Source organism: Oikopleura dioica, chromosome XSR, assembly GCF_907165135.1.
Source record: "Oikopleura dioica chromosome XSR, OKI2018_I68_1.0, whole genome shotgun sequence".
Taxonomy (NCBI): domain Eukaryota; kingdom Metazoa; phylum Chordata; class Appendicularia; order Copelata; family Oikopleuridae; genus Oikopleura; species Oikopleura dioica.
Genome location: NC_137294.1, coordinates 8,101,601 through 8,125,919, shown reverse-complemented (window position 1 = coordinate 8,125,919; position 24,319 = coordinate 8,101,601). Strand labels below are relative to the sequence as shown.

Below are 24,319 nucleotides of genomic sequence, written 5' to 3'. Positions count from 1 at the left end.
TGAGAAATATTTAAAACGCGAAGTAGTATTGTAAGTTTTAGTAAAGCCCATCATGATTCGCGTCAATGTCGGAAGTGAGGACGAAGATACTGATTATAGCAGTTGTATTTCGGTTCCCACTTGGTCAGCCAGGAACCAATGAGTTCTTTCTCGTTGTTAGTCTCGTAGGTGAAGTATCGTCTGAAGCTCAGCCCTCGGAAGCTGTCTCGCTTGCTGCCTTGATTGTAGAACCCAATCACGGAGCTATCTTTCGCGTCAATATTGTTTTGGCCGAAGTTTTTTTCGATGACTGGCTGCACCCTCTTTCCACGGTAGGGGTCGGGAAACCGCTTCACTTTTTCTGGCTGGAGGTCGGTCATCTCGTCGACGATCTCGAATTCCTCTAAGACTCCCAACTCATCGGGTTTGTTGAGCTTTGGAGGGATCGGGGATGAAGAAGTTGTCTTGGGCATCAGTGATGTGGTAGTTTTGGTGGTGCTCATTTTTGCTTCGATGTATTTGATGAATTCTTTGTTTGTTGATTTTTGATGGTTTTCTTGCAGCTCTATCCGTTTTTATTCCGAAATTTCACCGAAAGATGGCGCCACTCGCGAACTCTCTCCAGGCGGGATGCAGCTTTCATGGCCAGATGTTTGCTGTAAAAAATGGAACTCCTGGTTATCTTTTATCAGCTATCTTTATCTAGATTCTAGAGCCAGCGATTTCGGCAATTATGATTTTTTTTGAAAATGACGATTCTCTTTTCTTTTGATGTAAATCATCATTAAAAAAGTTTTCGACAAAAAAGACCAATCTTCGATCTCACAATTGAAGCAATACCATGTCTATTCCATAAGAAACAGAACTTTCCTGCTATACGGAATAAACACGTGAGGCAGGGTTCGGTAATTTGAGCTCACGCTAAAACTCAAGGAAACAAAGCTTGAGACTCACGTTTTTTCACGTTTTTTCACGTTTTAATTTGAGTTTTGAGAACTCAGAGATGAGAAATCAATTCTGGCGATCCATGAGCCAATCAAGGAAGCGCTCGCTTAATTTGAGTTTTGAAAACTCAAAACTCTCAAATCTCCCAAAAACTCAAAACTCTCAAAATCTCAAATCTTCTCAAAATGATTTCTCAAGTCACTTTGAGTTCTCAATTTGAGGAAATTTGAGCGTCTAGCCAAAATGAGTTTTAGCTTGAGCTCAAATTACCGAACCCTGACGTGAGGAGCCAACGTTTCAGTTTTTATTCCTCAGATCGTTGGAGACATAATTTGTCAAACAATTAGCACAGATCACTTTTCGAATCTCTTTATCTGAGCAGCGTGGACGTAACTTTTATTCCTTCTAAATATTCATTCATTGGCTCTTTAATCGCTTCATCTTTACAGCAATGAGATATTATTTTATTTGAGTAAAGAAGTTAAATATATTCTGATTAAAGTTAAACATTCGAAGAAAGAATATTTTCTGATAAACAGCAATTTTACGCCAGTGAAAAAAAAACTATGGGTAACGGAAAAGGGCGAGGTGGTGGCGCTATCGAGCGCTACTAAACCATCGCGATTTAACCGTCGACAATGCGTGCACCTCAGTTAAGTCAGTCTTGCCCAGAGAAGTAAAGAGAAAAGGGAATTATGAAGGTAGAACTCAAATCCTGTTGAGAGAGATTTCACAACTCTATTATAGGTTTTTGCCGTAATCGCCGGTACATTTATCGCTGAGGGGAAACCCAGCAGGGCGGAAATCTTTAAAGTTCCAGATTCCTACTTTGAAGGTGAGCTGCTCATTGTTTTGCTGGCACTTCTAATTATCAGCTAGCGCTGAAGCTGACACTAGCTTTGATTTGCACTATCGAGTGAACGTCGAGTGATCTTATACCTATCTAAACAGCGCTCTCGCTAGTGGTGACATTGCACGTCCTCAAGTCAGATGTCCGCTGCCAACTTTTGGATCAAAGCTGTTCTAAACGCATTTTTCAATAAGCTAGCAAGTTATCATTTTCATCCCGTTTTAGGCATGCAACAACAACGACGCTACGTAGATCTTCTGGCTATTACACAGCACTACAATCCTGGCTTTGACGAGCGCGAGCAGTGGTACTACGGATGTCACTGCTTGATGCTAGGTGATCGCGCAATGTCTACCAGAGGTCGAGGTAAACCAGTTGACCAGTTGGACAACGTCTGTCGACAGTACAAAGAATGCATCCACTGCGTAAAGGAATCAGGATTTACCTAATCACATCGCATTCAAAAAAAGGCACGCAGCACACGAAAGTTAAGTTGTGTACTCTAAAATAAAATCTCAAATTGTACCATAAACACCGACGAAACGTTGCCGTCCTGAGTTGACATCCTTTGCGCTCGCACTTATAAGTTTTCTTTGCCCAAAATTGTTGGATTGTTATTTCTCTTTTTCCCTGTATTTTGGCAACGCTACAAGTGACAAGGAGACAGTTTGATCAAAGCTAGTTTTTATTTAGAGTCGCAACTTCCCGTTATCTGAATGATAGGAAATGCAGACGTAATGCTGCTTTTAGAATTATTAAGATAAGTTCATCAATAAACCCTGTGAAAGATGGAGTTCGGCGAGATGTGCATTCCAGAAGCAGTTAAGTACCAGTGGGAAGTGGACAGCTACGGCGAAACAGTTCCTGGAAATAACGCTGGCACTTGCAAACGGGCGATCTATGAGTGTGACGCCATGTATGCTAGGAAGCTCGCCGAAACAAATGCACTGAGCGTTTTCAACGGCGACTACCATGGCTTCTGGTCGACGATCGGGTGGAGCGCGGAGGAAGACTGCCCCGGCCGCGGCAGCCCAGCACAGCCCGAATGCTGCGGCGGTTACGACAAGTAAGCGGTGATGCGCGAAAACCGCGTTTTATTAAAAAATTGATGACAGGGAGTCATAGAATGACTGGAGACGGAGTTTCTTATTCTGTCCTTCCTCGAGAAGTATTTCATTTTGTATTTAGACCTTACATTCTCTACAATGCGCTCAACCCAAATAAACAATGCTGCGCAGATGGAACTGTTCGAAGAAATTGTTACTGAAAAAACGTTTTACTTTTCGAGCCATTTTTATTTTGATGTCTGTACATATTTGCACATTTTTCTTGCTGTCAATTAAGTAAGAAATAAACTTACTGTCGGTTACTTTTCTTTCTTTCTTTTTTGAAATCAATTGGCAATACAAACCCTAACTTAAAGTTTTTAAAGCAAACTTCCAGAGATTTTGCATGAATGGACGCACAGATATGATGCGCGTTCTGTCCAAATATGGGTTTTTGAAATGATTTCAAAAGCATAATATTTTTATATATTTTATGCTTGATTTCAGCTAAAGAAAAGAGATTTTTAGGAACATGAGCAAAAAGAGCCGTTGTCGAGACGTAAGATCTTAACGAGGAGGCAACCGTTAATTTTGGGGACGAAGGTAAACTCATGAAGAGCTTAGCTAGATCTGCGTCCGTTTCCGAAAAAATAGCTCATGGAACATACAAATTTTCGTTGTCTTGCAGTTTTTTTTTGTCGAATTGCATAAGGTGCAATCTGACGATTATTTTCTGATGGAAGCCTTTCTAAAAAGTAAACACGCAATCGAGGTTGATCACTCAATCCAAGCTGCGGTAATCGCCTATTTTAGCAACTCGCTTGCGTGCAAGATAAAACGATAAAGCTGCAACTTCTGGAAATTTTTTGTTGTCCAGAGGGGCCCACTCGTGGAAACGAAGATACCTTTCATTTCGCTTGAGAATTTCTAATTGAGATAAGAGCTTCAAGAATGCCCCATCTAGATTGGAAATGTTTTTTCTGTAGCTGATTTGTAACATGTTCCGCTTTCTGTTAAACAAATCTATTTTGGCGTCGATTAACGATCGTTCAAAGACTAGTTCAATTTTCGAGTTTTTATGAAAATTGATTTGAAATGGCGGGCCCTTGCGAATTAGTCCCCGGAAGCCTTGAATGTTTGGCTCGTAGCGTGAATGCTCTGCTATCCTGCCATTGCCCAGAAGAATTGATGTTGGAATTTGTGGAACGACAAAGTGTACTCGCTTTACGCGAAATGATCTGCCCAGTCATAATCAGCGCCCCTTGTACAATTCATTTTCTTAATGAATTTGTTTTATATTAAAAAGCTATATTTTATTTTTCAGTCGTTTCAGCTCAAGAATTAATTACTCCTTGGACTTCCATGTGGCTTACTTGAGACAATACCACATACGCCCATTTTCATAATAGAACTTGTAGTAGCTGCCTTAAAAATCCGGTAAGACTTCCACGGCACGGCAAGCTTTTTTCCTGACTCGAAGCCACAGAAATGTCCTTTCGTTGAGCATTTAGAAAGCATATTTTAACACGTCGCATGGAGATAATTGAACAGTTGCTCAAGCTGCCAGAATAGGTCAACAACACCCCAAATCGAAAAATTTCACGCCACAAGAGATATATTCTTGAGATAAGTTCAACATTGTCGAACAAGTTTATTGAGAATTGAAATTTTCAAGGGTGCTCTTGTCTCTTCATATTCAGGAATGTTTGATTTTCGACCTATTCCTCAAAGTTGATGTACGCCGAAGTCGAAATGACTTCTCCGCAAGATTCGTTGAGGAACTCGTCTGATCGATCCAGCTTGAATCGTTTAGCAAAATTGCTTCTTGTTAATTTTTTGAAAAATCTTTACTAAACCAGTTCCTGTGAGGCCTTCGCAAGGTCCATCGCGGTTAGACCAGGATCAATATCATAGTTCAAATTATGGGTCATCTTCGGATTTAACTCGGGTGAATCTCTCTGAAAACGTTTTTTTTCATTTTAGAACTCATTGCAGAAACAAGATCGTTTTTTTTGTTTAATACTTATTCAGCCCTCTTTTCTAAAGAAAATACGATATGTTTATTATCCTTCGGAAGGTATTAAATGATTGTGTGAGGAGAACCCAGCATAGCCTTTGTGACATGTATTTTGTATTAATGGGAGCTACCTGGGGTGTATTAAGGTGTGCGTAACAATGCAACCAATTCTCGTCGAAGCCATCGTCTAAAAGTAGCTGCAACTCTCGCATCGTCGAGTCTTGTTGAATTTTCGTCAAATAGTTCCTTAATACCGTTTTGAGAAATTCCCACAATATTCGTTTTGCCAGTACTGAGTAAGGAACATATCTTACCTCATGTACACAGAGAGCGAGAAAAAAGTAGGCCTATCATTCGGTAGCTCGTCCCAGCATTCCATAACTTTCACGTATAAATCAGGGGAACAATTGACAGGTTTCGGGAGGCGATTACCGTTTTCTAAGTAAGATATCAGTCGTTCGCTGCTTTCAATTGTCCCGTAAGGATGTCTTCCCCGAGTCGTTATTTCCCACAATAAAATCCCGTAGCTCCAAATATCGCTCTTGATGTTAAAAGTGCGGGTTTTCAAACTCTCCGGGGCCATCCATCGGAACGGCAAATGATGTTGAGTCGTGACAACGTAACTTTCTGAGTTTTCATACGCATTGTCGATGTGCTTGGATAGTCCGAAATCGGCAATTTTAAGTTTTAGGCAGTTGTCGAGAAGGCAGTTTCGGGCAGCCAGATCCCTGTGAATGATGCTATTTCTTGATAAGTAGTCCATTCCTTGCGCAGCTTCTAGCGCAAACCTTCACTCTTTTTTTAACATGCTTACAAAAAACGGCTTACCTAATAACGAGCTCAAAGTTAATAGTGTTGTTTTCATTTGCTAAATATTTTTGAAGGTCCCCAGATTCCATAAAGGGCAATATCATCATCGGAATTTTTAGTTTGCCTTCATCCTTCAGTGTGAACCCTTCTAGACGGATGACGTTTTCGTGTTCAAGATTCTTCATTCGCAGGATTTCCTCGATGATCGAATTGGACAATTGAGCGACGACATCGTCGGACATGCTATCCTGTAGCCTAATAGTTCCTTATTCGAACAACGTGATGGCTGGTAAAGAAAACCTTAGTTGCTTCACGCAGACAGTCTTTTGGTTGTGCACGAGCTCGGCCAAATGGACGGATCCGAAGAAACCGTCTCCCAGCTTCTTATCCGACATCTTTATGAGCTTGATTGGAATAAGCATGCCCCACATTTTCTGACTATCTTCTAACAGGCCAATTTCCTCGAAACGCTTCTCGAAGGACTTTTTGTCACGTTCGACGAGCTTGGCAATTTTGTCAGTAACGGTGGTCCTCTCGCGTCGCAACTTCTTCCGAAGACGCACGACTTGAGAAAAAATTAAAAACGATATTTTCTCAGCGCTGCGCAAGATTTGAATATATTACCGAGTAGGCCAAGAATGAACGATAATATAGCGAGGAATGTGAAGGTTAGCACTGTGGACCACGTTGACGCTTCAGCTGAGTCCTTTATCGGAGTTTCCGGAGGAATAATTTGCCCAATCTCGCAGCTGCTCGACCGACCAAGGTTTCCTTCAATGTGCTTGGAATTTGTGACCCAGACATTTAGAAAATTTATTACAAACATAGATTCTTCAATCGTTCTAGCGCAAAATTATAGCAAGTATTAGCAAGTAAATAAGCACATTTCCTAATTGTCTGAACGTATTGCCTACGTGTATTGTTAGGCATAAGCTAGAGCAGTTGAAAACATCCTTGAAATTAAGAGTTTCTTTCCCTTTAAAATTTCTTTTGATGAATTTGTTTGGTTGATAAACTTACCTTTGGTAAATGAGGCGTGAATCTCAGGCGAGCTTGGATCCATTTCGCTTTTCGCAAACTTGGACTTGATCACCTTGGTCGAATCGCTCGGCATGAAGTATCGGCCTCCTTTGCCGGCAAGAAATAGAGGAGTAGGCTCATCTCGAGATTTTACAGTTGGACAGGCGTTGTTTCTATCTGCCTCCACAAATGTGATCACCATATGCTTCATCCAGTTGACTAGGAATGAATCGACAGTGTATTCCTGAAAACGAAATTCGCCTCTGCGGCAGCGTTCTGCATTCTTACGAGAGGAGTATTTTCCTTGTCAGCTGCAAGTTCGAAAATCGTTGCAAATGAGCTCTCTCCAAAAACTGTCGCATTGCTGTCGAGCGTTTGGAATTCCGGAAAGTCTCTTTAGAAGTGCTCCATACATGGCCCAGTGGCGTTTTCGACTGTCACCTGTTTTTAAGTTACAGAAGAGCACCTCCCTGACATTCCACTTTTTCGAGCATTGATACTCGCTCGACTCACTATGCCGGACAATAAGTTGAATAGCGTTTCCTAATGAGCCGTCAAGGACAGGAATCGAAAACTTAATCGACCTCGTGTTTCTGCGGCCCATTCCAGATAATATGGGACGTGCCACTTTCTGATAATGACGCTGGAGACGACACTCTTTCCACGGATTCATTTTATATTGCTCACATTGCTAGGTGTAACGGTAGAAAAATGAGCCCATCGTTATCTTTTCGTAAGGCTCGAGTTTTTCCATTATTATGAATTGCCAGGTTCTGGCGATCATTTTGGTGGTAAGATCGTCCGAATCGGCCAAGGGAAACAGTTTTTAGGACGAGGCTAATGTCCCAAATTCCGCACTAGAATTGTTCTAGTGCTCGGAAGAGTGCGTTTACTCGATCTTATCAGCCCATCGTCATTCTCAGATTGTAGCGCAGGCTTTTTTCTACTAGTATCAATTCACAGAAGTTGTTTGTGGCCGGTCTAACGATCACCAGAGGCTAAAGAAGCATCAAAAGATAGTCAAAAAATGAGTTTCTCAAGGTGTACTCAAACAAATCAAGCGTCAATTTCGCCTATTTTTGACTCATTTTGGTGCTCTGGTGGTCGCTAGAACGGCCACAAACAACTTCTGTGAATTGATACAAGTAGAAAAAAGCCTGCGCTACAATCTGAGAATGACGATGGGCTGATAAGATCGAGTAAACGCACTCTTCCGAGCACTAGAACAATTCTAGTGCGGAATTTGGGACATTAGCCTCGTCCTAAAAACTGTTTCCCTTGGCCGATTCGGACGATCTTACCACCAAAATGATCGCCAGAACCTGGCAATTCATAATAATGGAAAAACTCGAGCCTTACGAAGAGATAACGATGAGCTCATTTTTCTACCGTTACACCTACACATTGCCTATTAATACTGAAAAACTTTTCATCTGTCCAAACAGTACTGATCCGCTGCCTTCACCGTAATTCTGGAGGTAAGCTTCCAAGCCTTCGTCTTCGAGAAAATGGGCCGCGTTTTGGCATTGAAAGAGTTGTCCCCCGTTACGTGTCACTATAGAACGCGCAAGTTACTACTATAATCATTGTGGCTTGAGCAATGTATGATTAACCTTGAAGTCCTAGCTGCGCAAGCAATGCCTCTAATTATGAAAAACTTACCGGTAAAAGGTAAATTATCGTGCCCGTCACATTTGTAGCTGTCTTCTAGTACCTCTGCCAAAAACATAATTCAAAAAGAACTCCTCATCTGCTTTTTGATGGATGATTATCCCGCAGTTTCTCTCCGCTTAGTTAAATATTTAGAAAATTTCACGACATGACGAACATTGTCAATTGGAAACAATGCGTTCATACTATTCACCTCTGTGTATCAAAGTATTCATCTACCTGCTGAAATTATTCTTTTCATAAAACAAACACTCCCTGCACCAATCTTTGTTGACAAAGTATATCTTTGAATGGCAAAAAAATAGTCACTTACTAAGCCAGATAGCTGTTCCACAGGAAAAAACTTGTTTCGCAGTTTTGCTCGGAAGAGTGGTTATTTTCAGATTTAAGCTGAAACGAACGTGCTCGACGGTCCACAAATACAAAATTGTCTGGAAGCGAGGAGAAATCTTAAATGATTGCGGGTTCAATATCCTTGGTTAAAACAACTTTGAACGCGAGCATAATAATTGAGAATTCGGTTTTGAGACTTTAAAACATATCAATAAATATTTAGCGGCGAAAACTAAGTTTGCGGAGGAGTGGCATTAAGGAGGATATTCGCCAATGAAAATATATAATTTGCGATTGTCAGCGGACAAGCGAGTTGTGGAGAGCATTTCCAAGCGAAGAAAGAGAATCAGGGACATGTTACGCCGATCGTCGCGACACGTTTTTCGTTTCCTCGATTTCACGCATAAATTGGAAGGTCTGAATACATGCTACTCATATTAAAGAAAGGTCTAATGGACCCCAAATATAATGCACCAATAGTCACGCAAATTATCGAATTCAGACAACCTAAATTCAACCGCCATAATTTCCTTTTTTTTCCACGTCACGAACAAATAAATTGTACGTTTTCAGCTTTTTGAGATAAAAATGAAATAATATCTAAAAAATTGTTTTAGAACCGTCGTTATTCGATCATTAAAAAAAGCGAATGAGAAAGCAAGCGAGAAATAGCGGTAGTAAATACCGATGAACATTGCCTTCTCTTTTCGCGAAGTTTACCTGTAGAAATAGCTTTGAAGTACATTGTTTTACGGCACAAATGTTTTTCTTTGATTATGAAAAATGCAGTGCTCGAATAGCGGAATCTAAACTCAGTTTTCAGCCTCGAAATCGAACGTGTTGAACATTTCAGCAGCTGCTCGCTATGCAAGTCATCCTAGCCAAACATCCGCTACTGCCCTTTCAGCCCTTTTAATGGGAATTCTTCAACAAGATGTTAGTAGAGCAGCAAGAGTTAGTCAGGGTTAAGCTGTTTTCAGAGTTCACGTTCAGAGGCCAAAAACGTGGCTCAGGCACCGCTAATACTCGTCGTTTGTTTATTGTGGCAGTGCAATCTACTTATGATCCGTAAGTAAAAGCAAAAGCCTCTTTCGGTCATGACAGATTGAACAAAAAGAAATTTAAAATGTGCATCAGCGATTCCATAAGCAGATTAGAAAGAAGCCGAGGTTTTATTTAAACGAATATTTTCTCAATGTACCTCAAAATCGGAAGGCGTACTTTTGATTGAATAAACAATACGCTTCCTATCGCCACTCAGAAACAATGAGCTGTTTAGATTCTCAAGAACTGCTATTCACGATGCTGTATTTGCTCCTCATTGCATTAAGTTCAAGATAGAACGTGTGAGCCAAGTGTCGCTTTGGTATCATGATTGGATTGACCACAAGAACCTGCTGGTGAAACAATCGAGGAAAACCAACGCGATCCGATAACACCCGAAAAATATACTTCTAACAAATGATTTGATATCAGGTGATATAGAAAAGAAGCAAGTTATTCTAATCTGTCAATGATGCAACTTTCCATTCGAAATTCGTTACGATAAGTACGACAGAATTTAGTAGACGTGTTTCGTTATTAATTTCACGAACTACGTTGTCTTCAGAGTCAGAATAGAAGTGACGCGAGAAGAATTTGAGAATATGGTTGCGTAATTTAGACGAGCTTGTTACGCTGCCGTATCCATTATTATTCTGCTCCCAGAACATTCCCAACAGGACTCATTGAGATGAGGCAAGGCATAGTTCATTCAATAAGCTTCTGCGCATGAATGTAATCATCCTCCCCAGCAAGGTAATTATTTATGTTCGTCGTAGAGCAAATTACAAATATGTCGCACGTTCTCGATCGTTTGATTCGGTACCCGAATTCTTCCGCCTCCTGGGATTTCGCGCTTATTTCATCCTGTCTAAATGAAAAACGCAATCTCAAAAAATGTCAGTAGGCGGGCTGCTCTGTACTCGGAACTCAAAAATTGCGAATAAATAACTCTTTTAATATCGAGCATTCACCGTTGCGAGTTGTTTTCACGTTTCCATTATTTCGATCTTTTTTGACAAGTGACATCAACGAACTTTCCGTAGCGGCTTATCGCTCTTCTTTCACTATTCCCGATTCAACAGTCCCTTCCTTATCTCTCGAGCTGACCAGAACTGTTTTGAAATTTTGATACTTCCAGTAGAACCCTATCTATCATGTAAAAAACAGACTATTTAGAATTTAAATCGCTCCAAAACGGGTAAACTAAAAGTCCACACTATGAACTCCACAGCAACATGAAAATAACGCCTGTTCGCGTGAAGAACCTTCTATTATTTAGTCTCGACTGGATTTTTATCATTTTTTGGAGTGACCCTTGTTTATGGGCTCCAGATTTTCGTGGAAGATTGAAAAGATCTTGAGCTATCTATTTATGCACCGACAAACGGGTCACGTTTTTTATCATCTTTATTTTTATTCTAACCAAGATTTCGTCTGACTTGGGCGGCGTGACTCTTTCCACGTTCGGCTTATTTCCAGTAATTAAAATGAATTCATTCGCCTGAAAAAATTAGACGAGCAGTTCCGGTGCACCGAAAGTGAAACCGATAAGGAGCACCAAGCGCCGCTCGAGATGCTCATTCCGGGAGCAACAGCGCCCCATCGCGGAAGCTACGATCGAGCAATGTAAAAGGAATGGCGGACAAGAGAGCAGCATTCACTCTTTTCTTGCTCGCCAAAAGAAAAAGCAGTTATATCGCAGGTAAAAAGAGATTCAGAGATATATTAAATTTACAGTAAGAACTACTCAGTAACTCAGAATCACCTTTCCTGCCTAAATTACATTTTCAATTCTTTCTAGCGCATCGAAATGAAGATCAGTGTAATTGCCAGTGTCGCCGCCTCGTCTGAAATTTCTTCTCGACATCCCCGTGATATCGAGATCGGCGAAAAGAGATATTCTCAGTTGACCGACATGATGGGATTCTACAATCCGGACTTCGACGAGCGAAAGTACTGGGCGTATGGCTGCAACTGCTTGATCCTCGGCGATCGACCGATGTCTGATCCCGGACACGGACCACCTGTTGATGCCTTGGACTCTGTGTGCAAGCAATACAAAGGTAAAACGGTTTTAGACGTAAAAATCTCAACAAACTTTGTGAACAGATTGTGTCAAATGCGCCAGGCAACAATTCGGAGAAATGTGCATCGGCGAGTTCGTAGCCTACAACTACGGACAGAAAAACGGCGATAAATTCTGCAAAGACGATCCCAATACATGCGACCGAGCTTTGTGCGAGTGCGATCTCCAATTCGCAAAGAATCATGTCGGACAGGTTTGTTCTGCTCTTGGCGCTGCTAAATTGATGTTCCGATTTTCGACTCTTGTTTCTAAAACCATTTTGTAGAAAGAGGTTTTCGACGCAGACTATCATCTTTTCTGGACGACGACTGGCTTCAACCCCGACGACAGCTGCTCTTCTGCTGGAAATGGAGCCTACGATCCTCAGTGCTGCGGCCTTCCAGACGGTCCAATGGTATTACATTAATTGTTGAGAACAGTCTTCAGAATTTATTTAGTCATTGTTTAATGCGAATCGCAAATCGTGCTGCGATGGCGTGGTTAAAAACGAATGTTAGTTACCACGAATACGCCCCTTGGTGAATAATATGGATTTGAAATAGTCCCAAAAACGCTGATTTTAATGTGTAAATAATGAAATTCATTTTCATAAGTATATGAAAATTTCTGCTGTACAGTTCAGTCAAAACCTTTAGGTATTTGCTTTACTACATGACAAATTCATCCAACAGACTATCTACGGCCTGTAGGTAGTCTATTGGGGGCGCCGAAAAAGTCATTCTAAGGCAATTTTTAACGGTTTTCTTCCTTTTTTTCTGTCGCTCAAAGCTACTTGTTGTTAATAAAATCTCTAAAATAAAAAATGTCATTATTGTACCGTAAATATACATGTGACCAAGTATACATGAATATTTCCTTTGGAATCAAAAAAGACTAAATGAAATATGCTATGCGGAGTCCACTTTCAATATATCGCAACATTCGCGTTTATTTGTATACATGAAAGTTTTGTGTGCTTCGAGCAGTCTTTAGTGTTTCAGTAAGTGGCAGGAGAGTGAGTATCGGCGAATTGAACAGATGGCAGCTCTGCTGGCGGCGGCGGATTCTGGCTCTGTTGGACAGACACAATTGGAACCTGCCCATTTTGACCAGCGTATTGCGCAGGCGCGGCTGTATTTACGCCCGTATTACTGGCTTCGTTTTGGGAGGTGGAAGTAGGTTCTGTCTTCGACGTAGAAGTCGATGAGCTCCGATTGTTGTTTGGTTCCTCTGGGTCTGGCGCAGTTCGCCCGTTGCAACGCACTTCCTCATACTTTGAAAGAATTAATTCTGAGTAGGTTTTTCATTTCCATACCCTTGCGTAGTCAGGATCGAACTCAAGCCTTGCTGTCCCGTCAAGTTTCGTCAAGTTGAGATATCCGACAGCAGAGCAACATACACCGTTCATGATCATGGGAGAACGAAACCACAATTTGCCCGGTTCTTTCTCGAAGTCGCAGTACTCTTTTGGCGGCATCATTCCATGTACGCTGTCAAGAGCGTAAGGGAAAAAATGCAGTCGAATGTGGATGCCTGGGTTGATAGGTTCACGGCTTTCTATTTACTCTATTATTTACCCGTATTGATGAAGCAAATCTCGGCGCGACCTTCTTTTATCGAATCAAGCAGTCGTTTTTGTCTTTCCGGCAGCTGCCTGTCCATAAATCCCACGTATCGAATCTTATCACTCATTAAAACTCAATTCTCGAGAGTTCTAACGCGAAACGCGTATATCAAATTTAAAGGCGGAAATTCACGAAGAATGGCACAATTTTTGTCTTCTTCAAAAATCGTCTCAATCAATAACTTTACCTCGGAATCTCGCGAAAGCCTTCTGAAAGTTTCGCCATTTTCAAACTGGGTTTTTTGGTTCGTGTAAATCTTCGCCATCTCGTCCCTTTTTCCACTCGAAGTGTTTCTCGAAGTTTTCCAAGCTGTTTTCTCTCACTTTTGGATCGCGCTGGGCGTTCGCCAACCTAGAGACAAGCGCTCCTTATGCTTCTCTTGACTGTAACGCTTACCTCAAGAAATTAAATTCTCACGTGTGTGCCCAAAACTGCCAAACTCGAGTGAGGGCGCTTTTTGGAAGAGAGGTATCGACTGGCTCTGTGGTTTTTTGCGGTTTTTTGCGGCCACTCGTGCGCCAAGCCTTGCCCAAGGGGCCCGCTCCACTTTTCTGCTCCTTTTCCACCCCGTCGACTCCGACCACATCAAAGATTGAACTCGCTTCCGCCCGAATCAACTCGACTGAGTAAACCCATATGCGCATTTTTGGCGCGCACGCTGTGACTCCCCAACGAATCTTCCCAGTGTGTAAATTACCGCCCTTTGCTAGGGACACTAACTATGAATTTATTGATCGCCCAAGTGGCAAAACTAACTTATCGAACTACCCGTTATGAACGAATTGATAAGGGAAGAAAAAGTGTTTGATCTGATTTTTATATTTGTACGGCCAAAGACTGATAGTGGTAAACTGTTGATATGAGTTTATGTTATGGATGAATTAAAACTCAGTTCATAAGAACTGACTGATTGAAATGTGCGAAGTCGAGCTAAATCAAAATCAGAGATCAGAGAATATGCCAACAGCCAACGATATAACAAATCATCAGAGTAATTCTCGTACTCGTTTTTCATTGATTACCATGGTCTTTTTGACTGCTGGAATTATTGCTTTGTTAATCCTTAGCTTTATTTTCCCTGAGTGTTCCACACCGTTGCGTAAATGCACAAGCATGAATGGAACCATTTGGTTCACAGGAGTCGATTTTTAACTTATTCAAATTTTAAAATTTTGATAATCAAAAAGTCCCTAAAGCCACAAAACCACTAACAAAAGAAGAAAGCAGAAGCTATTGCAAGAAACATAAAGCTACACTGGCTTCTGGAGACGTCTCCCAGGATCTTGAAGTCTTTTTTAATGGAAGTGAAGCAGCGCTGTCCCATTTTGGAACATTATGGGTAGAAAATAGCGAACCAATAGTAAAAAATGATTCTGTTCGAGCAACCTCGAATATGGTATACGACTACAGACGACGATGCATTACTTTACTCCGAGAAAACCAGGCATGATTTCTTACAAAAAATAAACAAAAAAACAAGAATGAAATGTAAAAAATCGAAAAGACTGCCCTATTCAGCTGCAAACTCAGTGAAAAACGGGGAATAATAGAAAAATATAATCTCCTATCCTTGAAAAATGCTTGTATCCCAGACAATTTTTATCCAATTGTCTTAAACTTCCAGTCGTCTATGATTTCACATTTTGTTAGAGGTTTAATCTAAAAGTATAAAAAAACATAGACTTATACATAAAAACCTTGAAAGAAAGGATCAAGAAAAAAGCAGTGTTTTATTCTCTTCAAAACGTAAGTTAAAAGTAACGCCAACCTATCACTTATTTTAGTATATCATTTTGAATCCTGTGTTTTGCCCAAAAGAGGTTTCATTGGCGATATCAACCTCTGATTCAATGGATTTCCAACTATTCAATTCGAATGAACGGCTTTATCCGCTTTGCTTCAGAGCCGCAGTGAAAAGTGCGTGATGAGCGGGGAATGACTCTCTGAGAAAATTTCACCGCGAATGGCGAGAAAATTAAAAATATCTTTCATGTGGATGTTTTAGTGAGTGCACTTTGAATACTGTCAGCGCGCACAGAAAGTAATCGTAAATCACGTTGAATTTTATTATGCTCAAGTTTGTATTCTTAAACCATCCACACCTGCCACATCTCACACGATACTTGATCATTTGAAATGAATAAACCGATTTTATGATATTATAAAAATAGGGCGAAATCGGCATTTTATCCCTGAAAAGATGTTAACTCGGAGAAAGGAAGTCGCTTATAAATTGGTATCATTATCGGCCATATAAAGTGAAAATGGATGAGACTGTCAAGAGGCTGTCTTCAAATTAGAAGAATAAATTGTGTTATCCGTCATCTCTCGGAGTGCGCATTGCCTTTTCTTTTCTCGCAGTTCTCTTCCCAGCGAACTACGCCGCCTTGATTCAATTCGAACATCATTCGCTCAGAGTACACTCAGAAGAAATTATCGAGAAAGAAAGAGAAGTGGTAATTCGAAATGAAATTAGAAGCAGATTAAAATTGCTCAGTTTCTTTCGTCGTCGAAGAAGAAGCCCGAATCCAGCGGCGACAGCGAAGCTCAAGGTCTAAAATGACGGACGAGTTAACAATTGAAGAGAATAAATTTTTGAAAAACCTGACGGTTAGTAAAATTGACTAATGATCATATTGTGACACGCTTACAAAAAGGGGTGTCTCTATACTCCTTTAGGAAGTTATTGCTAGAGTAGAATATAATCACATCTATTACTAATAGACTATTAGAACAATTAACCCCGATCTAGGATCAAGTGTCAATCAAAATTAAATTAACATCGTTACTTAGTGTCCATATCTGAGCGAGCTAAAAAAACGAAAGGATGATCGAGAAAAGAACGCTCCGTTCTTCCTAGAAGCCTTTGATGCACAGGGAAAACCCTGGTCTAAGAAAGAGAACGTAAGTAATGCCACAATCTGAAAACAACGAGGAGAATCTTCGAGACACTCTTACTTATATTTTTAAGCTTGCTAAAATTTTCAGTACAATTAATTCCTAGCAACTCGCCCAAAAGCATTACCTAAAAGAATGCTTTGATTGTTTTGAACAGGTGGATAGCTGTCTCCTCATTGGTTTTTATATACTTGGTGCGATAGGCATAATTTTTCGCCAACTTGTGAACGGTGAATAAATCAAAACGGTACAAATATTTCTTTATTTTATTGCAGTGATAAGAAAACGACTCCACAAAATTTCCAATGAATGATTACGCTGACGAAAGCCATGGAAAATGCATCCTGCGATGGTAGCAAAACTCGCAAATGACTGCTTGCGATAAACTCTCCTGTAAAAAACACAATTCAGCTCAGTTTTTGAAATACATTTATTGAAGCTTCGGAATGTAGGTATTTGGTAGACTTTCTGTACAAAATGTATCAAATATGCAGATTAGGGTCTGTTACCACTCGGAAGAATATTTCTTCTGGGCAGGTCTCTCAAACTCCTGGAGTCCAAAGACTTTCGACCACCACTGCGATTGCGGTGACGATTGCGATCTGGGCCAGGGGCCGAGGATTGCTCACTTACTCCAAAAGCAAGCTGATTATTAGAACGAGTTATTGAAGGATTGTAGGAAAATGTTGGAGTGGGTAAGGCGGGAGGAGGCATAAGCTGCCGATCATGAATAGGCGAGTTTTGATACTGCGAATCCAAATCAGGCATAGTCGCAGCTCGAGGTGCCCAGCGGGGAACGGGACCCATGCCCAACGGTGGAGCGTACGGTCCAGGAGAAGGCGGCGGTATATAGAAAGGTGAGTGTTGTGGGATAGCTTGGGGATGTTGTAATTGATGATAGGAAGTGTTGCAAATATCTGAATTCTGACTTGATGGCGTCTGCATTACTGGTGTGGGAGTCTGATGATACTCAGAACCCCAGGAAACGACTCCTTGAGCACGGTTATCTGCGAGGCGCTTGGCAGACTTCTGCTGATCTTCTAGGTGTCGTTCAAGAGGCATCGGAAGGTTTGTCGACTCTGTTCCAAAGTCAGATTGACCCCGTTGGCTTTTGGTGGCAAAGAAAACTCCAAGCCAAATCAGCGAAGTAAGCAGCATAGCGAGAACGGCGACAGATGCAATCCAGAGCCAGAAAGGGGCGGTTTGAAAGATACTAGCACCAGTAATGTGGAGTTTAGTTATGGAAGATGCCTGTCCAAGCTCGTTAAAGATCTTGCATTGGTAGAATCCTTGATCATTGTTATCTACATGGGAGATAACGAGTATGCTACTATCGTCCACGAACTGATAGCGCGAGCTAGAATGGAGTAACGTATTGTTGAAATACCACTCAGTCGAAACAGCGGGGAAGATCGTGGGATGATGACATTTCAGAACTGCGTCTTTTCCCAGATTATACTCAACGTCGTTGTTGAACTCAATAAGCTCGCGTGATGGAGCCAAGCGGACGTAAATATCTATCGCAATCTTCGAAGCAGAATTCGCTGCAGTACAGGTATATTTCCCGCTGTCATTTTCTTGTATGTGCTCGATAGTTACAGTGCGGCCATCAGAAGACATTTGGGTACGGCCTTTGTACTCATCGGGTAAGCGTGGGAATTCCCAAGAAACAAGCGGCTCCGGATAACCGATAGCATTGCAGTTTAGCTTCACAGTATCGCCAACTTCGACAGTTTGGTTGCGTGGCGTGCTCAGAAAGTGAGCGTGTTGAAAGAGAGTTAGTTCCGCTAGGTTTGAAACAGTGGAACCATATCGGTTCCGGACTTGACACTTGATGAATCCCTCCGGGAAAGCTCCGCGCGTCCGCTGCAGCCTTTTCATAGTCAGTGAGGATTCAACCACATTGCCAACAAGCTTCGTAACGTCGGGGGTGTTGATTTCTATGACACCTTCCTTGTGCGTCAAGCGAGTGTCCCCGCTTTCATTTTCTGAACTTTCTTGGTAGATCCATTCCACTTCAACAGAAGAAATCTCAGTCGTCTTCACGAGACATGTGAATTTTACGTCTTCGTTGATTTCGACATTCGCATCCATCGGGCCTAAAATTCTTTTAAAAAAATAATTCGTAAAAAGAGAGTTAACCTTTGATGAGTACCGGCTTCGGATTTTGGTCGCAAGTGAGTTGATCATGTTTGACTTCCAATAGGTTCTGTCCACGTAAGTTTGGAGGATAATGACATTGATTGTTGTCGTTTGATGGCGATTGAATCTTTTTCAGCATTCCGGAGAACCAAATCAAGTTGCAGTCACACAGAAAGTCTTCAGAGTCGATCATGAGCGCCCGCAAAGCCCGTTCATCGAAGGCCTCGAAGTCGATTTCCGTGAGAGGATTCGCACGCAGGTCGATCGATTCAATATGTCCCATGGAAGCAAAAGTTGATCGCGTAATCCGCCGCAGAGCATTTTGTCGTAGATCTCTATTGTTCATTTGGTCATTATACGGACAGGACAGCGTCGAACTTACATTGTTGTGATGAAAGGTAGATTGACAATTGAGTTCGCGATGTTCCGCAGTTCGTTTGAGATCACATTGTTAGCCAAATTACTAAAAAATTAAACGTTATTTTATTCAGTGATATTGAATAGCAGTAGTATTGAGGAGTATTTTCTCGCTGAAAACAATTTTCCTGGAAATTCCGGAATATGGTCGTAAGGGAATTATTCTTGAAGGGCAACTACGGGTGTGCGGTTTCGAGTTTTAACTGAAAATTATTTGTACTTCGGTATAGGTATCGACGCCGTCTTTCTAATAATATTTCTCACTAAACTCTTCTCGACCAGGCAAAAATGTCGATAGGATCATAATAGTTGCAAGGTCAACAACACCGGCGACAAGCCGACACCTGGACGGAAGTCAGCACGATCTTGAAACTTATTTGATCAGCACAGATTTTTACTGTTTGCCCAGATTGGGCACACAGGCCTAACAATCAAGAAAAAATCGTAAGCCGCCATTTGCAGAAGCACCTTTACACACAAAATTCCACTCAGCATAGGATATTTACAAGAACGGCTAAGAGTCTCCCGTTGAAAAATTCAAAAATGCTTCTCTCGTCTACTTACAGTATTCGGAGCTTGTCAAGACCGCGGAAAGAATGGTCGAAAATCGTCTCGATTTTATTGTCGTGCAAGTAAAGCTCTTCAAGGTTCGAAAGCTTCCCAAAGGCATTTGCTTCTAACTTTTGAATTTTGTTGGATGACACATTTCTGAAATAAATTTACATGAATTTTTGATTAGCGGGAAAAGTCGAAAAACAGGTTAACGAAACTTACAGAATTTTCAGGTTTCTGGTGTATTTCCAAGGGCCTTTGAGAGGATCATAGGGCAAAGCCGAAATTTCGTTGTTCGAAAGGTCGAGACTGATAAGTTGGTCCTGTTCGTAGAGTATATCGTCCGTTATTTCCGAAATTGCGTTATTTGAAAAGTTCAGACTTTCCAAGCGGCTTCCTTTGATGTAAATCGCTAAATCCATACCAGACTCTCCAAGGGAATTTCCTGAAGGAAACTACATAAGCATCGCTTAAGAGAAAAAGTACATATGTGTAAGGCTCGGTGGGAATGTTTGAATTCTCAGCGGAAAGAAGATTTCAAACTCCATCTTTGAGATTCCTGTTTTACGTTGCTTTCTTTAAATTTATTTTTTATGAAGTATTTCACTTACCACTCAGATCCAGATGCTTTAGCTTAGATTGTTGTTTGAGGAAGAACTGAGGAAGTTCCTTGAGCTTGTTTCCACTGAGACTGAGCGATTGAAGCGCTTTGTTGTTGGCAAAAACAGTGCCCTTCACTTTTGCGATGCTGTTGTTATTCATCGAGAGAACTTCAAGATTCTCCAATTTTAAAAAGAGACCAAAGCTCAGCTCTCGAATCTGGTTGCCGTCAAGGTTCCTAGAGAGGATAAATCAGCACGTTCATAGGCAGTTTTTAGAAATTTGCGCGAAAATCGAAAGAAAATTACCCAAAACATAAGAAAGTCCGGTTGAGATCGCAACCAAATGGGCGCCGTAATGCGCGAAAATATGCTGGCAGAAAACATCACAAGGTAGTAATTTGAAAATATGTGAATCCGGCTGAGGGATACCCGCTCGCAAGATAGTTGGTTAGCAGATACAAAAAGAAATAACTCTGCAGTTGTCAGCTTGAACGAAAATATTCGAGCGCTTGACAAAGACTAAGTAACTTGGATTAAAAATCAAGCTGAGTAAGCTGGGTTTGTTCTTTGTCTGCCAGCGTATACCAAAATGAGCGATTAGAAACTTACAGTTTTTTAAGGGAAGTAGGCAAGTGCAGTCTGTGTGAAGTTTGCTTCCTATTGCGCGGGATTCGGTTCTCGGAGAGGTCCAGCTCTTCGAGTTGCTCCAGATGTTCGAACTCAAGCGATGTTACTTCGCGGAAACGATTCTTGCCAAGGTCGAGTTGACGAAGAGTTCCAGATGCAGCTCCAAGAAGGGGCACGTGGCTTAGCTTGCACTCGCGCAACGAGCTGAAAAGGACAATTATTCAACAACCAAATTTAATTTGCCGCCGTTCGCACTGCAAATAACCAAATTGTTTTTAAAGCCGCAACGATAGAATCAAAGAATTTTTCTCATCTAATCTGTATGATGAAAATTAAGTCAGAAGATATTCCCCATGAATGGAGCTTCCAGCGTAAGTAAGAGGAGTTAAACAGGCTAGGAAATTTAATTTGACAAAGCCTTTTACTCTAGTTCCAAATCCATTTACCAAAAACAAGAAAGACCACTGCGTTCAAAACTAAAGTACAACTTCTAGCTGCCTTTCTATGCGTTTCTTGCCCGCTGACTGATCAAAACGCATAAATTTTGACAGGGCACGCATCCGACCCCTGACAATTATATTGCACACAATTTAAGTGTTATCTAAATACCTTAAGGGGCTTAGAATATTTGCCCATTTAATTTGATTGATGCGAGTGTCAAGTGTTGTGTGACCAAATAAAATTGATTTAGAAGTACAATATGCGAAACGTTATTGCTCTCGGAAAGAAAACAGCGAATTCAATTTTGATAAATGATTAAATTTGGTTCTATTCAAAATGCAGCTTGTCAACGAACGAAACCACGCGAGCAGTTCTGGCCTGAGAAATAGGAGGAATCGGCGCGAAACAAGAAAAGTGATAACGGAATCGATCTCGGTTGGCGTTATCGACTCAGTCTCCGCCGGTGGCTGACCTCGCAAAAGCCATAATCACCTCAGATAGGAAACAAAGTGTTACCACCGCCGATCCGGTGCTTTCCTTATCGTCCCTGTCCTAATTTATCGCTCAAGAGACACTACAACCTACTAATCGGACTAGAGAGCAGTTCCCTATTCAAAGGCGAGCTTTATCCTAAGCTTCACTTGAGACTAGCCGCTCTCGGTCTTTTCAATGAGTTCTAAAGCACACACCTGCTCCCACTCGCCATAATAGCTGATCATTCTCACCGCATGAGTCCTTCAAAACGCCGATTTTAAAGTTATCCTGGAATTTCCGACTCTGTTTTATGCAAAAACACACACAAAGCTGGTGAAAAGACTGCGCAGGACTCGAGTATAATGTCGGTGCGAGTACAAATGGCCAGAATGGAAATTCAGACTGGAATGGACTCAGATCGAGTTATAAAAAGATCAGCGCACCTGACAGTTGTGCTTGATGAGCTCGCTGAGGTTTCGTACAAAGAGATCTAGCCGCTCTATTCAGAAAGAAAACGTTGTTCAAACACAAGGACACCTTTCAGCTGGCTTTTTTATTTTCATTGCCCAGAACATTCCGAATGTCAACAAGGCAAAAAGAAAAGAAGTTTCCGAAAGTTTACACATTCACAATTCGATATTTGTAACGCACTCCCTTTTCGCGAGAAAATCCAAAGGAAATCTCGTTCACCTGGCTTTTCTTTATTGAAATCATGCACCAAAACCAGCCGGTCAATATAGTCGGGTAAAGGTGCGTTTCAAGCACCCTGCGCGCGGTTAGGCTTAGAACGGCATTCAAAACTTTTCGAAGATTACTTCCCTGGCAAGGGTCTCGCGAGGGGAGAAATTACTGAATAGAGCATTTTCAAAAGACATAAAGAATTATGAAAATCTAAATAACGACAGTGAAGAATCTTATTAAAAGGTGCGATGATGAATCGATATTATGTTTAGTGATGTTTTTTGGAGACATGTGTTTTAAAGCGACGGGCGAAGGGAAAATATTTTTTCTCGGATAAAACAGGCACCGAGAGCCCTCAACATCAATCGCGTCGACATCGTTTAAATCTAATAAATTAGTCGACCACCACTGCGCGCCACCGCCACCAAATGCCGGTGCAATATTCACCCCTGCGTTTCCATGCACCTGCCGCCTTCACCTGGGCGCGCGACGGACACTTTACAAAGCCGATTTCTTGCCCGAAAAATTCGACCTCCCCAATTCGATAAATAGATTACTAACAAGATTCATGAATAAATGCTAGTCAACGCTACAAAGACTTTCCAAAGATTATTTTATGAAACGGGCGAGAATGAAATTATGGGAAAAAAGATGGCTCTCTGGGCCTGCACACCTGCCAAATGCGATAAGAAAACAGGTGCAAGCGCTCGCCTTCATTGCGTTATCGCATTCTCGGCGGAGAAAGGAAATCTACATAGCGTCACTTATCGAGTTTCGTGCCAAAATTTCGGCTTTCCTGCTTGGTAACTTACAGTCTGACCAGTCCAGCTGGCAGGGCGAGTTCCTTCTCCAGTTCGTCGAGCGCAGCACCATCAAGAATCAGCGTTTCGAGCCCTTTTAGATGCGCCAGGTCAAGCTCGCCGATGCGGTTGTTTGACAAGTCGCTAAAATAATATTTGATAAAGTTTTATGACATGTAGCAGCAATCATTTCATTTTGATTCGCGCCCTCCGTAAAACACATAAAATTCATTTGATCTTGCCCAAATCAAAGAGCTCCATCAATTTTTTTCGATTTCTACTTTTGGCGGAACAGCTACGTGATCATCGCTTCATAATGCGAGATCAACAAAACAAATTTGAATAGTGCGCTAATAGCTCATCTTTTCGACGAGCTTATGAAGCACTTACTGCTCGCCGCTTAGGATCTTGAAATTCATAATAATTAGCATTTTATAATAATTAGCAAATGAATTTGTATAAAAAAAACGCGATTTCTCTTTTTACTTACAGCGTTTTCAGATTTTCCGGGAATATTGGTTTCTCTGTCCATGCTATTCCTCGACAAACAGCGCTATTTCCAGAACAAATGCACTGCTGGGGACATTGTGCCAGTACGAAGACTGGCAGAAGAATGAAAAGACATATTTTTGCCACCCAGTTCTGCATGAATGGAGCTTCTTCGAGATTTCTCAGTGGGAGAGATTCTCTACTTCTTCCGCATTCTTTCTTCTTTATCTCTCATCTTTTTCTCGAGCTGTTTGCTACAGCGTAAAAAGGTTACGATTGGTGCTTATTTGTTAGCTGTGAAAATTTGCACCTCGCTGGGTGTTTTGGTCTCTCTAGGGGCCTCTGGCTCAGCTCGTCAAGCTTGGGTGACGACACACGGGCGGAGGTGGCCTCAAGCCACACAGTGTCGCCCCAGGCTCCCGCTGCCCCACACATGTAGTAAATTTCATTAGCGCCAAAAATCAAACACCACCACCACCGCCGACGTTACTTCTTCGCAATTACACCGAACCAATCTCTTTAAAGGTCGACACTCCAAATTAAACCTAACATAAAACAAACTTTTTCACATTTTCAGAGAAAAAATATTTATTTAAACCTAAGTTAGGTTTTTAAGCAAGACTTCACAAAGAACTAATTTATAAGTAGAGTTTTTTTTAATGGAAGAACAAGTAATTTTGAATGGCAAATTGCTTATTTGAAATTAGACAGCTTTCGAAGCACTGTGAAATCATAGAAGAGTACAATCGAAGTTATCGGCATTGTTTCTTGTCTGAGTAGTATTTGATAAG

The 24,319-nt window shown here is 41.3% G+C and overlaps 6 protein-coding genes and 1 long non-coding RNA gene across 7 annotated transcripts; 2 read left to right on the top strand and 5 right to left on the bottom strand.

Annotated features, from left to right (window-relative positions):
* The first annotated feature begins 1,571 nt into the window (after positions 1 to 1,571).
* LOC145707643 (uncharacterized) lies at positions 1,572 to 3,143 on the top strand. Its single transcript, XM_081785201.1, has 5 exons — positions 1,572 to 1,625; positions 1,672 to 1,759; positions 2,000 to 2,195; positions 2,553 to 2,840; positions 2,963 to 3,143. The coding sequence occupies exons 4-5, from the start codon at positions 2,563 to 2,565 to the stop codon at positions 3,039 to 3,041; spliced, it is 357 nt and encodes a 118-aa protein (XP_081641327.1). The 5' UTR covers positions 1,572 to 1,625; positions 1,672 to 1,759; positions 2,000 to 2,195; positions 2,553 to 2,562; the 3' UTR covers positions 3,042 to 3,143.
* A 1,395-nt stretch (positions 3,144 to 4,538) lies between these two features.
* Positions 4,539 to 6,488, bottom strand: LOC145709133 (tyrosine-protein kinase receptor TYRO3-like). The gene is made up of 7 exons (XM_081786814.1): positions 6,272 to 6,488; positions 5,948 to 6,212; positions 5,666 to 5,902; positions 5,152 to 5,625; positions 4,969 to 5,083; positions 4,677 to 4,778; positions 4,539 to 4,619 (listed from the first exon to the last, which is right to left on the bottom strand). The coding sequence occupies exons 1-7, from the start codon at positions 6,471 to 6,473 to the stop codon at positions 4,539 to 4,541; spliced, it is 1,476 nt and encodes a 491-aa protein (XP_081642940.1). The 5' UTR covers positions 6,474 to 6,488.
* A 1-nt stretch (position 6,489) lies between these two features.
* On the bottom strand, positions 6,490 to 7,057 carry LOC145709132 (uncharacterized). Its single transcript, XM_081786813.1, has 3 exons — positions 6,956 to 7,057; positions 6,668 to 6,911; positions 6,490 to 6,623 (listed from the first exon to the last, which is right to left on the bottom strand). Exons 2-3 carry the CDS (start codon positions 6,876 to 6,878, stop codon positions 6,490 to 6,492), a joined length of 345 nt encoding a protein of 114 aa, XP_081642939.1. The 5' UTR covers positions 6,879 to 6,911; positions 6,956 to 7,057.
* Positions 7,058 to 7,140: 83 nt separating this feature from the next.
* LOC145710492 (uncharacterized) lies at positions 7,141 to 8,451 on the bottom strand. Its single transcript, XR_014135046.1, has 3 exons — positions 8,330 to 8,451; positions 8,127 to 8,222; positions 7,141 to 7,324 (listed from the first exon to the last, which is right to left on the bottom strand). It is a non-coding gene; the product is annotated as an uncharacterized LOC145710492 (long non-coding RNA).
* Positions 8,452 to 11,376: 2,925 nt separating this feature from the next.
* LOC145710491 (acidic phospholipase A2 3-like) lies at positions 11,377 to 12,598 on the top strand. Its single transcript, XM_081788250.1, has 5 exons — positions 11,377 to 11,417; positions 11,517 to 11,778; positions 11,825 to 11,994; positions 12,067 to 12,195; positions 12,239 to 12,598. Exons 2-5 carry the CDS (start codon positions 11,526 to 11,528, stop codon positions 12,296 to 12,298), a joined length of 612 nt encoding a protein of 203 aa, XP_081644376.1. The 5' UTR covers positions 11,377 to 11,417; positions 11,517 to 11,525; the 3' UTR covers positions 12,299 to 12,598.
* A 118-nt stretch (positions 12,599 to 12,716) lies between these two features.
* On the bottom strand, positions 12,717 to 13,989 carry LOC145710490 (core-binding factor subunit beta-like). The gene is made up of 5 exons (XM_081788249.1): positions 13,802 to 13,989; positions 13,593 to 13,756; positions 13,358 to 13,460; positions 13,096 to 13,313; positions 12,717 to 13,053 (listed from the first exon to the last, which is right to left on the bottom strand). Exons 2-5 carry the CDS (start codon positions 13,668 to 13,670, stop codon positions 12,778 to 12,780), a joined length of 675 nt encoding a protein of 224 aa, XP_081644375.1. The 5' UTR covers positions 13,671 to 13,756; positions 13,802 to 13,989; the 3' UTR covers positions 12,717 to 12,777.
* A 2,724-nt stretch (positions 13,990 to 16,713) lies between these two features.
* Positions 16,714 to 24,004, bottom strand: LOC145710489 (uncharacterized). The gene is made up of 9 exons (XM_081788247.1): positions 23,530 to 24,004; positions 23,052 to 23,183; positions 20,626 to 20,847; positions 20,026 to 20,252; positions 19,637 to 19,859; positions 19,427 to 19,570; positions 18,828 to 18,908; positions 18,446 to 18,780; positions 16,714 to 18,402 (listed from the first exon to the last, which is right to left on the bottom strand). The coding sequence occupies exons 1-9, from the start codon at positions 23,685 to 23,687 to the stop codon at positions 16,799 to 16,801; spliced, it is 3,126 nt and encodes a 1,041-aa protein (XP_081644373.1). The 5' UTR covers positions 23,688 to 24,004; the 3' UTR covers positions 16,714 to 16,798.
* Positions 24,005 to 24,319: the final 315 nt, after the last annotated feature.

Excerpts from the sequence above, each read along its gene's own strand:
- LOC145707643 (XM_081785201.1), top strand. The coding sequence starts at position 2,563 with ATGGAGTTCGGCGAGATGTGCATTCCAGAAGCAGTTAAGTACCAGTGG. Across the intron at positions 2,841-2,962 it reads TGCTGCGGCGGTTACGACAA|ACCTTACATTCTCTACAATG; the intron begins GTAAGCGGTGAT and ends TTTTGTATTTAG.
- LOC145709133 (XM_081786814.1), bottom strand. The coding sequence starts at position 6,473 with ATGTTTGTAATAAATTTTCTAAATGTCTGGGTCACAAATTCCAAGCAC. Across the intron at positions 6,213-6,271 it reads GTTCATTCTTGGCCTACTCG|TCGTGCGTCTTCGGAAGAAG; the intron begins GTAATATATTCA and ends TTTTTTCTCAAG. Across the intron at positions 5,626-5,665 it reads AACTTTGAGCTCGTTATTAG|GTTTGCGCTAGAAGCTGCGC; the intron begins GTAAGCCGTTTT and ends AAAAGAGTGAAG.
- LOC145709132 (XM_081786813.1), bottom strand. The coding sequence starts at position 6,878 with ATGAAGCATATGGTGATCACATTTGTGGAGGCAGATAGAAACAACGCC. Across the intron at positions 6,624-6,667 it reads TCACGCCTCATTTACCAAAG|GGAAAGAAACTCTTAATTTC; the intron begins GTAAGTTTATCA and ends GAAATTTTAAAG.
- LOC145710491 (XM_081788250.1), top strand. The coding sequence starts at position 11,526 with ATGAAGATCAGTGTAATTGCCAGTGTCGCCGCCTCGTCTGAAATTTCT. Across the intron at positions 11,779-11,824 it reads TGTGTGCAAGCAATACAAAG|ATTGTGTCAAATGCGCCAGG; the intron begins GTAAAACGGTTT and ends CTTTGTGAACAG. Across the intron at positions 11,995-12,066 it reads CAAAGAATCATGTCGGACAG|AAAGAGGTTTTCGACGCAGA; the intron begins GTTTGTTCTGCT and ends ACCATTTTGTAG.
- LOC145710490 (XM_081788249.1), bottom strand. The coding sequence starts at position 13,670 with ATGGCGAAGATTTACACGAACCAAAAAACCCAGTTTGAAAATGGCGAA. Across the intron at positions 13,314-13,357 it reads GATTTGCTTCATCAATACGG|GCATCCACATTCGACTGCAT; the intron begins GTAAATAATAGA and ends CTATCAACCCAG. Across the intron at positions 13,054-13,095 it reads TCGATCCTGACTACGCAAGG|TATGAGGAAGTGCGTTGCAA; the intron begins GTATGGAAATGA and ends ATTCTTTCAAAG.
- LOC145710489 (XM_081788247.1), bottom strand. The coding sequence starts at position 23,687 with ATGCAGAACTGGGTGGCAAAAATATGTCTTTTCATTCTTCTGCCAGTC. Across the intron at positions 23,184-23,529 it reads CCGGAAAATCTGAAAACGCT|CGACTTGTCAAACAACCGCA; the intron begins GTAAGTAAAAAG and ends ATATTATTTTAG. Across the intron at positions 19,860-20,025 it reads AAAGCATCTGGATCTGAGTG|GAAATTCCCTTGGAGAGTCT; the intron begins GTAAGTGAAATA and ends AGTTTCCTTCAG.